This window comes from Salmo salar, chromosome ssa29 (genome assembly GCF_905237065.1).
Source record: "Salmo salar chromosome ssa29, Ssal_v3.1, whole genome shotgun sequence".
NCBI lineage: Eukaryota > Metazoa > Chordata > Actinopteri > Salmoniformes > Salmonidae > Salmo > Salmo salar.
In genome coordinates, this window is record NC_059470.1 from 24368401 (window position 1) to 24382338 (window position 13938).

General features: G+C 43.4%; 1 protein-coding gene across 5 annotated transcripts in view; it reads left to right on the forward strand.

The window, feature by feature from the left end:
• Nucleotides 1-13938, forward strand: part of LOC106590427 (dipeptidyl aminopeptidase-like protein 6) — a 348701-nt gene that overhangs the window by 315206 nt on the left and 19557 nt on the right. For all 5 annotated transcript variants that reach the window (XM_045710519.1, XM_014181451.2, XM_014181450.2 and 2 more), the window contains 6 exons: nt 3393-3487; nt 3931-4005; nt 5451-5503; nt 6026-6107; nt 9792-9912; nt 13379-13533. In XM_045710519.1, coding sequence (XP_045566475.1) covers nt 3393-3487; nt 3931-4005; nt 5451-5503; nt 6026-6107; nt 9792-9912; nt 13379-13533 — 581 coding nt within the window. The remainder of the gene's footprint in view (nt 1-3392; nt 3488-3930; nt 4006-5450; nt 5504-6025; nt 6108-9791; nt 9913-13378; nt 13534-13938) is intronic.

The window sequence follows — 13938 nt, forward strand, 5'->3', positions numbered from 1 at the left end:
AGTGTTTGTTTAGGATGAAATTAGGTGAGAACAGATCAAAACCGGGAGGAGAAGAGATGGAAAGAGGATAGGGGGAGAAGAGCTGGAAAGATGATAGAGGGAGAAGAGATGGAAAGAGGATAGGAGTAGAAGAGATGGAAAGAGGATAGGAGGAGAAGAGATTGAAAGAGGATAGGAGGAGAAGAGATGGAAAGAGGATAGGAGGAGAAGAGATTGAAAGAGGATAGCTTACCTTAGGTTTAGCTTTACATGGATGCAAAATATGGAACAGTAATAGCATACAAGAGGGTTGGATTGGATTTATAGAATGCTTTCCTAGATGCTCTTAAGTGCTTTACATTGACATGATGGAAATGTGCTGATGCAAAGGATAGAAAAAGAAAAGTAGGTATGGAGTGAGGCGAAAGAGGTAGATATTCAGGACAGAGTCTGAATGGTAGACTGCCACACAGGAGGTGGAATAGCAAAGACTGTATAGGACATGAGGACAGACCCAAACTGTCCTAGAGGGAATGAGTGATTACAGAAGAGGGACCAAACAGAGAAGACCGAGTGAGAGACAGGAGTGATGACAACTCCAGCGGAGGAGTGAGCAAGATGAGACTCCTGTCTATAAACCTGGGGAGGGGACAGGTCAGGTGTAGCCAATCGCTGAACACAGAAGGTCACTTTTAACTGGAACAATGAACGTCAAACGAATACATTCAAAATGCAAAGAGGATCATTTATATGTGTGCTAAACAAGGTCAAAGGAATATATTAAAGTGCAGAGAGAAGCAATTGAGCATGTAACGTCCTGAGTGTTGTTCATTACTATGGCAAAATGATCCACAGTAATGCGGTAGTTTTTAATCTTGATACAAGGCTGTGAATATTGCAGTGCAGGGAAGTGCTATCGATAGCATAGCGCTCAGCATTTGGCCAGGGAATTCTAAAAACCCAGAATTGTCACTCTTTCACACCAACTTTTTGAATGTTGTTATGATGGTAATTTTGTCACCTCTTATGGACAATTAGTTATTCTAGCAGATAATGAATGCTCCCAACAACAATCTGTCCCCAATTAACACTCAACCAGAGCCATATTCTCAGCTCTCATGGCTCTTGACTGAAACAGCATTCAGAAATGGGCTTTTATCGTCCTTGTCTGATAAAGGGCAAAGTCATTGTGAAGATAAGAACAACTTTTATCTCTCTATTGCAATGTTCTACTCTCTCTGGAGCGGGTCTTCGCGACTGCAGGCATCTTGGAAGCCTGTTCGAGAGTTTGGTATAGAATCTAGGAGCTAGGACGGACGTAATCAATATAACTATTTGTTTAGCACTTTTGAAATGTACAGTGACAGAATTCAGAACATGGGCCGTTCTTACAGTGCTCTCCCTGTACACCAAGTTAGAACCGTAGAATAAATAAAGGGGGTATATAAGCAGACAATGAACGCTCTTACAATATTCAATGATTACCTTTCTCTAAAACAGGTTATAGGCTACAGTAGAACAGTCAGAACAGTAGGTGAAATTAATAGTGGTAAATAGACCAAATTATCAGTGTGAAGCACATGGGCTAATAACATCTTACTACACAACATACATGTAGTATTACTTTCTTAGCTACAGTATACCTATCTCCCTGGCATATTACATCATTTATGAAGCAGCATACAATACATTTTTGAACTCACGTTGTTGTGCTCGGCTCACTTGAACAGGAAGGTGGCGTGGTGGTCCTCTAAGTTAACAGTTGTTTTGAGCATGACACAAGTCATGCTTCATTGACAGCATGGCCAATGTTGAATGTTTATCATTTTAAACTTGGAAAAGATCCCCTTAATCCCAGATTTGGGAACACACAGCCACTGTCCCTGATTCCTTCCAAGCCACTCGTTGAATTTGCGATTTCCAACTTGTGTATAATGTTTATGTCCAATGGCCGATGAGCACTGATACATTTTATCTATAATTTCTCTTCATTTTTTCTCTTCATATGACAAGAATTAAAAATTATTTGCCAGTAGATTGTCGATTGATTCATGATGATGACTGCTTGATAAGATTGTGAATGAATGATGTTGACATGATCAGTCCAAGCCTCTGTACATATAACGTGATTTGACGTCATCTTATCTGTGGCCAATAACCTTGAGCCTTCTTGGATGGGCACTTCTATGGCAACAGCCGAAGGGCTAAAATTCTCTTTTTTTTCTCTAAAAGTCTCCTCTTACACTTGGCAGTAACGTAAAGTCTCCATGAGTGACAAAACACTGAGCCAATCACGGCACAAAGCTCCGTATTTTCTGCTGGCTTGCCCCACCACCACAGAAAGCACTGAGTTAGGCTGAAACACCTGTCTTTTGGAGCTGCCTTACTCAAGAAAACAATGATAAATATTATTCATACATTGTTTGCAAACTGATATGTGACGTATTCATTCCAAAATAACATGCAAAACAAGCAAGCCCAAATGCCCTGAATGACGGATCGCCACTGCTCCCACTGCAAATCACACTTCTGACATCAATGTAGAGAATCCCACTTCTGATATCAATGTAGAGAATCCCACTTCTGACATCAATGTAGAGAATCCCACTTCTGACATCAATGTAGAGAATCCCACTTCTGACATCAATGTAGAGAATCCCACTTCTGACATCAATGTAGAGAATCCCACTTCTGATATCAATGTAGAGAATCCCACTTCTGACATCAATGTAGAGAATCCCACTTCTGACATCAATGTAGAGAATCCCACTTCTGACATCAATGTAGAGAATCCCACTTCTGACATCAATGTAGAGAATCCCACTTCTGACATCAATGTAGAGAATCCCACTTCTGACATCAATGTAGAGAATCCCACTTCTGACATCAATGTAGAGAATCCCACTTCTGATATCAATGTAGAGAATACTACTTCTGATATCAATGTAGAGAATCCCACTTCTGACATCAATGTAGAGAATCCCACTTCTGATATCAATGTAGAGAATCCCACTTCTGATATCAATGTAGAGAATCCCACTTCTGATATCAATGTAGAGAATCCCACTTCTGACATAAATGTAGAGAATCCCACTTCTGATATCAATGTAGAGAATCCCACTTCTGACATCAATGTAGAGAATACTACTTCTGACATCAATGTAGAGAATCCCACTTCTGACATCAATGTAGAGAATCCCACTTCTGACATAAATGTAGAGAATCCCACTTCTGACATCAATGTAGAGAATCCCACTTCTGTCACCAATATGCAGAATCTAGGTGTCCACCTTAAGTGTCCACCTTACGTACGATCGCAAGGATATTGCACATAGGACTATTATCAGGCATTATGAAAACTTTGTGAAATAATCTTTCTTGCTCTGTTTCTTTGCTCTCCCTCTGTTGTACAGGTAATGATCTACTCTATCGCACACGTGAGGGGGATGTTGTCAGGTTCAACATGGAGACATACGAGAGGACGGTATTGGTGCACAACAAAAAGTTTGTGAGTCTCTCCAACTTTCTCATATTTCCACAGTAGATGCATCCCTATAGGCCAAAGAACAGACTGGTTTTTGCATGAATTGAATTCAAACTTTTCTTTTTGCGTCAGCATATCAAAGCACCCAAAGCTCTTATTGTGAAGCCTACTGAAACGATACATCATTAGCACATCGTTTGATCTGGCTCGTTATCATTTGGGTTCGCTACGCATCAAATGTTTTTGACGAAAATGCAACATCAGTGTCTAAACGGCCGAGGTGACGACGTACAGTATGTTCGTCCCTCCGAAATCAGAAAGAGCCATGACAAGATTAATGCGTCTGCCGACCAAGTCCGCGCTGAGCAATCCGTCAAATGCCGTCATTTAAGGATCGCCTTAATGAAAAAACACTACGCATGGTTAAAGGTCTCATCTTTTGTGTTTTCTTTCTCTCTGCTTTTCAGGAAATGTACAAAGCCAGCAAGTATGAAGTGTCTCCTGACATGAAGCATGTGCTGCTCGCCTACAACATGGCACCAGTGAGCTCCTTCATTTGTTTGCTTGTTTTTTGAATTAGCAGAATGACAGGCACATACTTCAGTGGGCTCTGAGGGGAAACGTGGTGAGGCGGTGGGGGAGAAAAGTAATCATGGCGTCCGGATAGAGGCCTGTCGCACCCCACTACCTCTCAGCCACTATAGAGAGAAAACAGCTGAGTGGAACTGTACTCTTCAGATAGAGGCCAAAACACAAACAAACCCCATAACACAGCTGAGAAAGGGGGATGTGGAAGGGATGGAGGGAATGGGAAAACAAAGAGAGGGAATGGGAAAACAAATGGAGGGAATGGGGCAAGCCTGAGAGTAGAGAGATTTGAGGTAGCAAGAGTGTGAGAGAGGGAGGGGAGGAAAGGATAAAGAGAGGGATGGGAGGTTTTTCTGCTACAGCGATTACTGCATTATGTAATGGCTCAGGTAGCTAACTCAGCTGGAAGATTACTGCAATGTGAGATCCAGGACACAGAGTCTGAAAAATAATCAGTATGTCAGGGAATAGAATCCCATTGGCTCAGAAAGACACGGAGAGAGAGTAGACACTGTTAAAGTAGGGAGGAAAAGGTGTAGACCTGGCTTAACCTTGCCATATATATCAGGAACAGTGTGGTATCAGGAACATTGTGGTATCAGGAACAGTGAAGTGTCACCAAAGGTGCAAGACTGGGAAAGTGTAATGGCACAGCAGGGAGTGTGTGTGTGTGTGTGTGTGTGTGTGTGTGTGTGTGTGTGTGTGTGTGTGTGTGTGTGTGTGTGTGTGTGTGTGTGTGTGTGTGTGTGTGTGTGTGTGTGTGTGTGTGTGTGTGTGTGTGTGTGTGTTAGACAGTGCATTTGTTATTTTAATCATCCCTCCATAGCCCTGGTGGATGACAGCTCCGTCCCCCTGCTGTCATTGCTCTCTCTCCATATGTCACGCTACTGCTTGCCCTTCATAGAAGCCCCCCTCTTTCTCTTTCTCTCTCTATCTCTCTCTTTCTCGCTTGTCAATCCCTCTCTTTCTCTCCCCCAACTCTGAGGGGGGTATTCAGATGGACTACTGTAACAAGTGGTCCATACTTATCTCCTGCTTCATTAAGAAGCATTCTACATGTCCTCTCTCAGTCCAGGGCCTGCTAGTAGAATGCAGTGCAGACATGATTCCCACTGGGGCCAACCATACGAAGAATGTATGCGTGTATGACTGACTGTAAGTCTCTTTGGATACAAGGGTCTGCTAAATGGCATATATTATATTATGAACACTGCATTTGTGCCCTGGACTTAGTGACTCATTGTCAAGGAATATTACATTTGAGCAAATACAGAATAACTTTGTAGAATACAATATAACCTCCCAACCAAATGCTTATACATTCTGATGATAGTTAGCTACTAAAACATGGTTCAATGGCCAAGTACCTCATGATAGTCTTCAATCATTCTTCTTCTAGGTGTACCAGCACTCGTTCACTGCCTTCTACATCATCTGCAGCCTGGAGACTCCGTAAGTAGCTGAAACCAACCAATGCTTCCCCTCCCCTCCGCTCTCCTCTACTCTCTTCGGCCCAGTCAGTCAAGTCTCTGCGCTGCCACCCCGTGAAGACGAGGAGAACTGCAGGCCAGGGGACTTGATGACCTCATCCATCCTCACCTCCAGACTAAGACAAAGGGCCTGTGACACCTCTAATTTTCTGTCGTGCAGCACACAGCACTTTTCTAAATGAACAGAAAGTGGCAGCGATATATAAAGCACCAGTATTTATAGGTGCTCGTAAACCTCTTGGGCTAAGCTGTACGACACTGGTATATCTGGGCAGGAGCAGAGCAGGCTGCTGGTGTGGTGCACTGGAGGTTTTTTATAATGCTGTGCTTTGAGGATCCACTAAGTAAGATGTTCTTTATAAAGAAGGTGCTCAGTCGTTTAATGAGGGGCAGTTAAAGGTGTGTGTTGTTAAATAAAGGTTAAATAAAAAGTATGTAGTGTGGGTGTGTGTAGTCTAAATGTGGTCTCTCCTCTGTGCTGCAGGGAGACATGGAACCTGAACCCTCCAGAGGTGCGGAACGCCCAACTGCAGTACGCAGGCTGGGGACCCACGGGCCAGCAGCTGGTAAGAACTACAACTCCCAGCAGCACCCTCTCTGTCTCACCCATACTCCATACCCCAATGCCACTCCTATTTGGCAAACCATGTCTAGTTATAATGTATTTCTAAACTGAGAGTACAATAGGAATGCACTGTATCAATGACCTTTCCTATGGCCATGTATGTCTGTTAAACTATCACTAGCTACCAGGCAGTCTAGCCACCGAGAGAACATTAATAAGCATCAGTCTAGTGGTTCTCGGAGCAGACAGACTGTGAGTGATTACATCCTCCAGCACAATGCAATTAATTACCTGTAATCTCCTCAGCGGATTAATTAGTGAAGTCACTGGATTGATATCACACACTCTCTCCCAGTATTAATCATCAAACAGCCCTGATTCCAACAGTCGCTTTCTTTTTAAGGAGCTCCCCTCCCAGCAACAGATGCTTGCCCTCTGAGCTGTGATGCTTGTTGTCAACGATAGGATGCATGGGCGGGAGAGGAAGGTGTCTGCCGACGTGCGTTCATATAATATGTGAACGCTCCTCTCTCTCTCTCTCTCTCTCTCTCTCTCTCTCTCTCTCTCTCTCTCTCTCCTCTCTCTCTCTCTCTCTCTCCTCCCTCTCTCTCTCCTCCCTCTCTCTCTCTCTCTCCTCCCTCTCTCTCCTCCCTCTCTCTCCTCCCTCTCTCTCTCCTCTCTCTCTCTCTCTCTCTCTCTCTCTCTCTCTCTCTCTCTCCTCCCTCTCTCTTGCATGTGTGTATATTATGCGTCCGCACACACACACACACACACACACACTAACATCAACCCATCTGTTATCATATTTCTCAAGCCCCTCCCCTCTTGATCCTCTCTTTATCACACACAAACCCACACAGTTTTCTTGTCCCATGTCAAAAAGTAGTAGAATTGGGTTAAATACACATTGTTCAGAGGACAGGCAGCTATGTCTGTGTGGATGAACACTGTTCATATAACTCCAGCTTTAGCAGTAAGTGGTCCTCTTCCTTTAAATTGGAGTTGAATCCCCTACTGAGACGCTGCGCTTTGCTTGCTCTCTACCTTCCTCTCCCTCCCTCCCTGTCTCCCTCGCTCTTTCTCCCCCTCCTTTGCTCTACTTTTCTCTCTTTGTGAGGCTAATCTCCAGAGTTGTCAACCAGCCCACAATATGACCACACATCTCCCCAGACTCTGTGTGTGTATATGGGAGGTAGGGCTGGTCGGTATACCGTATTTGATGCACGGACCGGTTTGGGATTTCACTTTACCTTCTATAACGAATGTTTGGTTTGTTAAATGGGATACGCCGTGTGTAACGTTCGTTTTTATAGTTTACTTCGCTACTTGAGTCATCTCTCTCCGCTCTCTCTCTCTCACAGAACTGTCACTGCACCCATCACTCAAGGAGCGCCTTTGTTGTTCCTCAACCACGAGACACTTGAGTTCAGGCTCAAATCAAATTTTATTGGTCACATACACATGTTTAGTAGATGTTATTGCGGGTGTAGCGAAATGCTTGTGGTTAATGCAGAACATGCAACAATGTTGATGACAATGATGCTCTTTTTACTTTGCTTCTTAATATAAATCCTAAAGTGTTCTATAGTTACACTATTAGTTTGTGTTTCTTACATCTGGAAACTGCTAGGTTATCTTTTCTTAGCTAGTTAGGCCTAAATCTTGTTAGCCGCTAATCGCTAGCTAGCTAGCTAATAAATGTACAAATTTAGAGCAAACGTAATTAGCTATACAGCCTGATAACGCCAGCGATGGTGCAACAGTATCATCTAAATCAAAGAGGAAAGTGCGAAGCATGAATATGTTAACTACATGAAGTAGCTAAGAGAAAACATTCAATGTAGCTAAAGATTATTGGGTCCCCTAGGAAACACTTGTCAACACTTTCACTTTCTCCTCCCTGGTGTTTTAATTTGTTGTCGTGTCAAACAACGCTGAATTCAAAGTGCCCACTATCTATACTAACTATAATTAAAACAATCATTCTATTTCCAATGATTCCAACAGTTCACCCAAGTGTTTTGCTCTAAATTGCAAGTCAAATCGCAATTGCAACATTTGGTTAAAAATGAGGCCTATTTTTTTGCCCATATTGTGCAGCCCTACGTGGCAGTGTGGAAATGATCACAAATGAGTGCAGAAATTGATGAAAATGTTGAAAAATGTATTTTTGGTTGAATTGAACAGTATAAAACAATCAGAATGGAGAAAGACCCATTGAAATCACTTAGAACGTATGTGTTGCCACCCTAAAAGGTCACTCACTACTCATATAGCACATTTAGCAAATACCGTCACACTGTCCAATTTCTTTCAAATACCGTGATATGAAATTTTGGCCATATCGCCCAGCCCTAATAGGTGGTAACTTGGGCAGTGTTTCTACCTCCTTCAGAAGTGGGCCAAGCTCACCGTGTTACTCTCTGCCCTGGGCTAGATCCTGTTGTAAAACTGGGCCCTCAGTCCATCTGCACAGAGGTGAATTCAAACACACCTGTGTTCCCCTGGCCTACCTATCCACATAATGAACATTGCCCAGCCCCCCCCCCCTTTGTCTGCAAGATAGCACAAGGTTAAGACACAAAATGAGTCAGAGGAAAGGTAGGAACCGGACTATACCTTTGCTTTGGCCATTGTGATGCTATTGCATTGCCTTAACTGCTGCAAGGAAAGGGAACATACTCGATCATCCATGAGGAGAGGTCAACTATTGTTGAAGTATTTCTTTATTTAAAAGAGAATATCTTTCAGACTGTGTTTATATAGCATGATTCAGTCCATGTCAGTAACAGAGATTACACGGGAACCAACGGAAAGCTCAAGGCCAAAGTTATTGAGCTATCCTTAGTTACCTTCTATTGATTTCAATATAAGCCCTACGAGCTCTGCAACTGAAACCCACCCGTTAAGAGCCTTTAATAACATGAGCATTATATTTTATCGTCATTGATTTGATATGGCAGATAGAGGTTTTAAAGTTTTTTTTGTGGGTAGAGAATCTGTAATGTGTGAAGAGGAACTATAATATGCTACTACTAACAGTGGACAGAGAGGAGGGCAATGCTGTAGCCCATTAAGGATCAATCTGCAATTAGGACTTGTATTGATGTACAATATTGGTGTTCAATGTGGTGAGGTAAAGGATTCATTATGCAGTACATTCTTTTTCTCTCTTGATCTCCTTCTTTCTCTGTGCTTTCTCTCTCTTTCTCTCTGCTGAGCCGGAGTTATCAATCAATACTTAGACATACAGTAATATGGAGACAATATTATGTCCGTGACATGATGAAAGTATAATCCAATAGCGAGGAGGCAGAAGGGTAAGTTGAGGCTATTTACTAGATTGTGCAGGTAGCAAACATGACTGCCATGTTGGCAGGTGACTGTGAACTTCAACACACGTGATATGTGTTTTTAATTGTATTCAACAAGGCCTGCTATATCGTGGCTTGACAAACAAGCCAATATTGCTGCAAAATGTTCATGATTCAAGTATTGCAGTGAATAGGAGAGGATCAAACATTTCGATAGAACCTTTTGAGCTCAAATTCCTCATCTGGTTAAAGCATCCTTCCATCAACCTACAGGTCAAGTTTAGTCATGCAGAACACACATCCGTTCTTCCTTCCATATTGATCACCTCAGTTTTTTCATAATTTTTTCTCTCATCTCCCTCTTCCCTTAGATTTTCATTTTTGAGAATAACATCTACTACCGTTCGACGGTGGAGAGCCGATCGATCCGCCTAGTCTCCACCGGCAAGGAGAGAGTCATCTTCAATGGGCTCAGCGATTGGCTGTACGAAGGTGAGATGACACTTTTATTGGCTGATGTGAATATTATTGGTGTTCTTGGTGGTGGTCTAATGGCGCATCTGTCCCGTTGCATTGTCGTCCCCAGAGAATGTGGCACTTGAGTCAAAATTATTCTTGTCTTGAAATTTAAACACAACAGAACTGGTATTAAGGCTAGTCATAGGTGCAGTAAACAATTGATTTAGGGTGATACCAAAATGTAGTTAAAAACAGGAAAAGTGGCCAATTTGCTCCAAATTCCCTGAGTTCTCACTGCGGCTGTTCGACATAGGTAAATTAGCATTAATTCAGCAGAATTAATCTTCACCGTCTGTTCTCCATTCTGATACAGATGTCTCCCTGTTTGTTTTGACTCGACCGATCCAAGCTCTGACTCCACCTCAGTGCCTCTGCCTCGTCCCCTGAGGAACAGGCTGCCTCACTGTGTTCAACTTTACTAATGAATTAATTTCTTCCGCTCCCTGTGTGTTTGGCTCTCTGCTCCAAGACTTCTCGCTTTTAATAACACGGAGAGAGAAAGAGAGGGAGGAGTGTCAGGGATGGCTGTCACTTAGTTAGGGCCTGGTGTAGTACTCATCAATGGGTGGGGCGGCACCTGCCAACCTTTCGCTAGGTGTCTCGTGACATACTGCCAGAACACTGTTAGATGTGATTCTGAGTTCCAAGAGTAATCGTAAACTGGCAACAATATTACAAATGTTACCATATGAAGGCTGAATTCTGTACGTGTGTGATTGTGACGGTCATGTCTGCATCTGTGCGCAACGGTCATGTCTGTGTGTGTGAGTGCAAGGTTGCTTGCACTAAGTATGCTCTCGTATTTTACACTACCTCTTTGTTAACTGTTAAAGTGTGTATGTAGCCTCTACAGTATGTGTGTTGACACACCCCTACCCCCAGATTAGTTTGACTGAGATTTTAAGCTGTGCAGTGGAGCTCTTCCAACAGCAATATTAGTCTAAGTCCATTGAAACTTTAATCACTGTCTGACCCCTGCCACATAATTATGAAGCGCTGAGGGCCTGGCAATTTACATTGATCATTTATTAAGGAAGAAGAATCTTTTGATGGGATGGGAGGCAGTTGAGCCGGAGTTTGACCTGCCCCACAACGCAGACCTACCACTCATATCATGTCACTCAATGGAGATCTCTTTGACAGACTGCGGTCTTTGAGCAATAACACATTCAACGTGTGTGTGTTTTTGTTTAGTGGTGACATAAGCCATGAAGGGGAGAGAGACCTTGCCAGGTTGTGTAACATCTGTTTAGATCTGCACCAGATGACAGCATGGTCAATCACAGTGTCAGATATGGGGAGGAAATCTCTCCCTGGAGGAGAAACGCCACGCTTGCAGTCTAATTTTGTAGTAACCGTCTAAAACCCAGATGAGATTATCATTGTGTGTGTGTGGTACACTGACAGTCTTGCATAAGGGGAGTCAGACAGACACCCAAGGCGATTATAGAACGCTTTGTCATCAGTGGCATGTCTGTCAGATTAACTGATGTGGTGGAGCAGACAACATCCTGAAATATGATGTGGCCCAGGTATAGAACCAGTACTGGAGCAGACAACATCCTGGAATATGATGTGGCCCAGGAATAGAACCAGTACTGGAGCAGACAACATCCTGGAATATGATGTGGCCCAGGAATAGAACCAGTACTGGAGCAGACAACATCCTGGAATATGATGTGGCCCAGGAATAGAACCAGTACTGGAGCAGACAACATCCTGGAATATGATGTGGCCCAGGAATAGAACCAGTACTGGAGCAGACAACATCCTGGAATATGATGTGGCCCAGGAATAGAACCAGTACTGGAACAGACAACATCCTGGAATATGATGTGGCCCAGGAATAGAACCAGAGCAGTGTCTGGCACTCTTAATAGGAGCTGTGTGTGTATTGCCCCTGGAGTTTTGGCTGGTATTGCACTTTTCACACACTGAGACGATTTTGTTTGTATTTGTTTACGGTGGTATGTACGCTTATTTTCTGAAAAATATAGCAGTAACAACTGTGTGTGTGTGTGTGTGATCCTATCTATGCTCTCTGTAAGCAGGCAGTTCAGTTGAATCTCTCGTGTTTAAACTGTCATCCACCAGTCGGGCTTAGTTCTAATACGTATCACCACTGCCCCCTATTGGACGGGACTCATCTTGCACCATGTGTTCTTTGCCTCAATTGACATTCCTCTGAATTTCACCAAGTCTTATCACACCTTGTCTTTGTCAAAATGTCTCAACACAGGAAGCACTCTTACTCTTATCATAGCGTATTATTTTTGATCAGTTAATGGTTGTTGAATTGTGTCCCGGTGAAGAAAGATATGTCCTTCCTTCTCCTTCTCATTAGTTTGGCCCACCTGATTCTGTCACATTACATTCATTAACTTCTATTGCCCACCTGCCTCAGTAACAGGGCGGCTCATGCATAAGTCATATCTGTGTTAGGCAGTGAATAATTTAGAGTCAGAACAGCGAGTCTGTGAGCCAGGGAGAATGGAGGAGTGTGACACTTCTCACCTGGGTAATCACAGCTAGGGAGATAGAAACGGCTCTCAAAGGACATGGAAACAAAGGTGGATCACACACACACACACACACACACATTTGAAATACTTTATTTCAATCCACAAATCACATTACATCAAGAAGGTTTTGGATAGATGGAAACTGAAGGATGCAAGGATACACATACACACAGGAGATGTAGCGCTGTGTCAGACCACTAATTTCCTCCTCAAGCTAAATGCACACACACACACACACACACTCTTTATCAGCTGGGTGGGGATTGATGCAGAAAGGATTAAATACATACATTCTGTGTTTTTCTGCACGTGGGCGTGCCGGTGTGTGTGTGTGTCTTCACCTGGAACTGCATATCAATAGAGCCCCCTCTGGGATATTAGTGTGTGTCCTGTCGTTCATATCAACCTGCACAATTTCAAACACACACAGGCTCTGTAGGGACGCACAGAGGTCTCAGGTTTTTGATTAAGTAAGCCAAGTTCCAACAGCATTCTTTCTGTGTGCCTCAGCAGCAGACAAGGGGTTACACACAAACAAACACGCACTCCAATTTCCCTGCATACAACACAGTACACTGTTGCACCTGACTGGGAAATTACTTTTCCTGTTCCCTTTCCTGGTATGGCTCTCGATTGGTCGATGTTCCTCGCTTGTGAGATTAAAAGCAGTGTTTTGATTTATGGCCGGAACATACAGTACTCCTCATTTTAGGGATGTTATGACAGCATTGAGCCAAACTGACTCTGCATTGAAATTGATGTTTGGGTTAGTATTTAATATAACCAACGGATCTGATGCAGGTCTGCACTGGGTGTTGAAATGTGGTTCCATTGAAACACAGAGGAGGTTTCTGTAAGGGTTTCATCATTTCCATTATTGCTGAAAACGAAATGATTATTTTCCGATTATTTTCCAGAGGAGATCTTCCAGACCCATATTGCCCACTGGTGGTCTCCGGACGGTGCCCGGCTGGCATATGCCACCATCAACGACACCATGGTGCCCAAGATGGAGATCCCCATGTTCACAGGAACTACTTACCCTACTGGGAGGGAGTACCACTACCCTAAGGTTAGAACAGTATGATTACTAACCTAGTACTGACTGAAAACCACTACCCTAAAAGCCAATTTATGCTTAATCCGAAAATGTGGTCGGAGCCTTCGTATGGAGTGTGTGACAAAATTGCAGAGCCTCTGGAGGCATGCAGAGGCCACATCGAGCTCCATACCTCATCGCCATGCACCTCTTACATTTTGCAACAATGGCTGCGTAGCTCCGCATTGACATGATTGGTTGACGGTAGGTGGGGGACTGTACGTCCTGTATAAACACAAACTCACTTCCTTGACAACTTCCTTCACAATAGCTCTGCTCCGCTAAGCGCAAGAAGTATGAAGGCCCTAACGTCTGCAGAGGCTGCACCGCAGTAAATGCTGTACGGCCAATGCAGACGTCGGATTGACCACGCAGCGC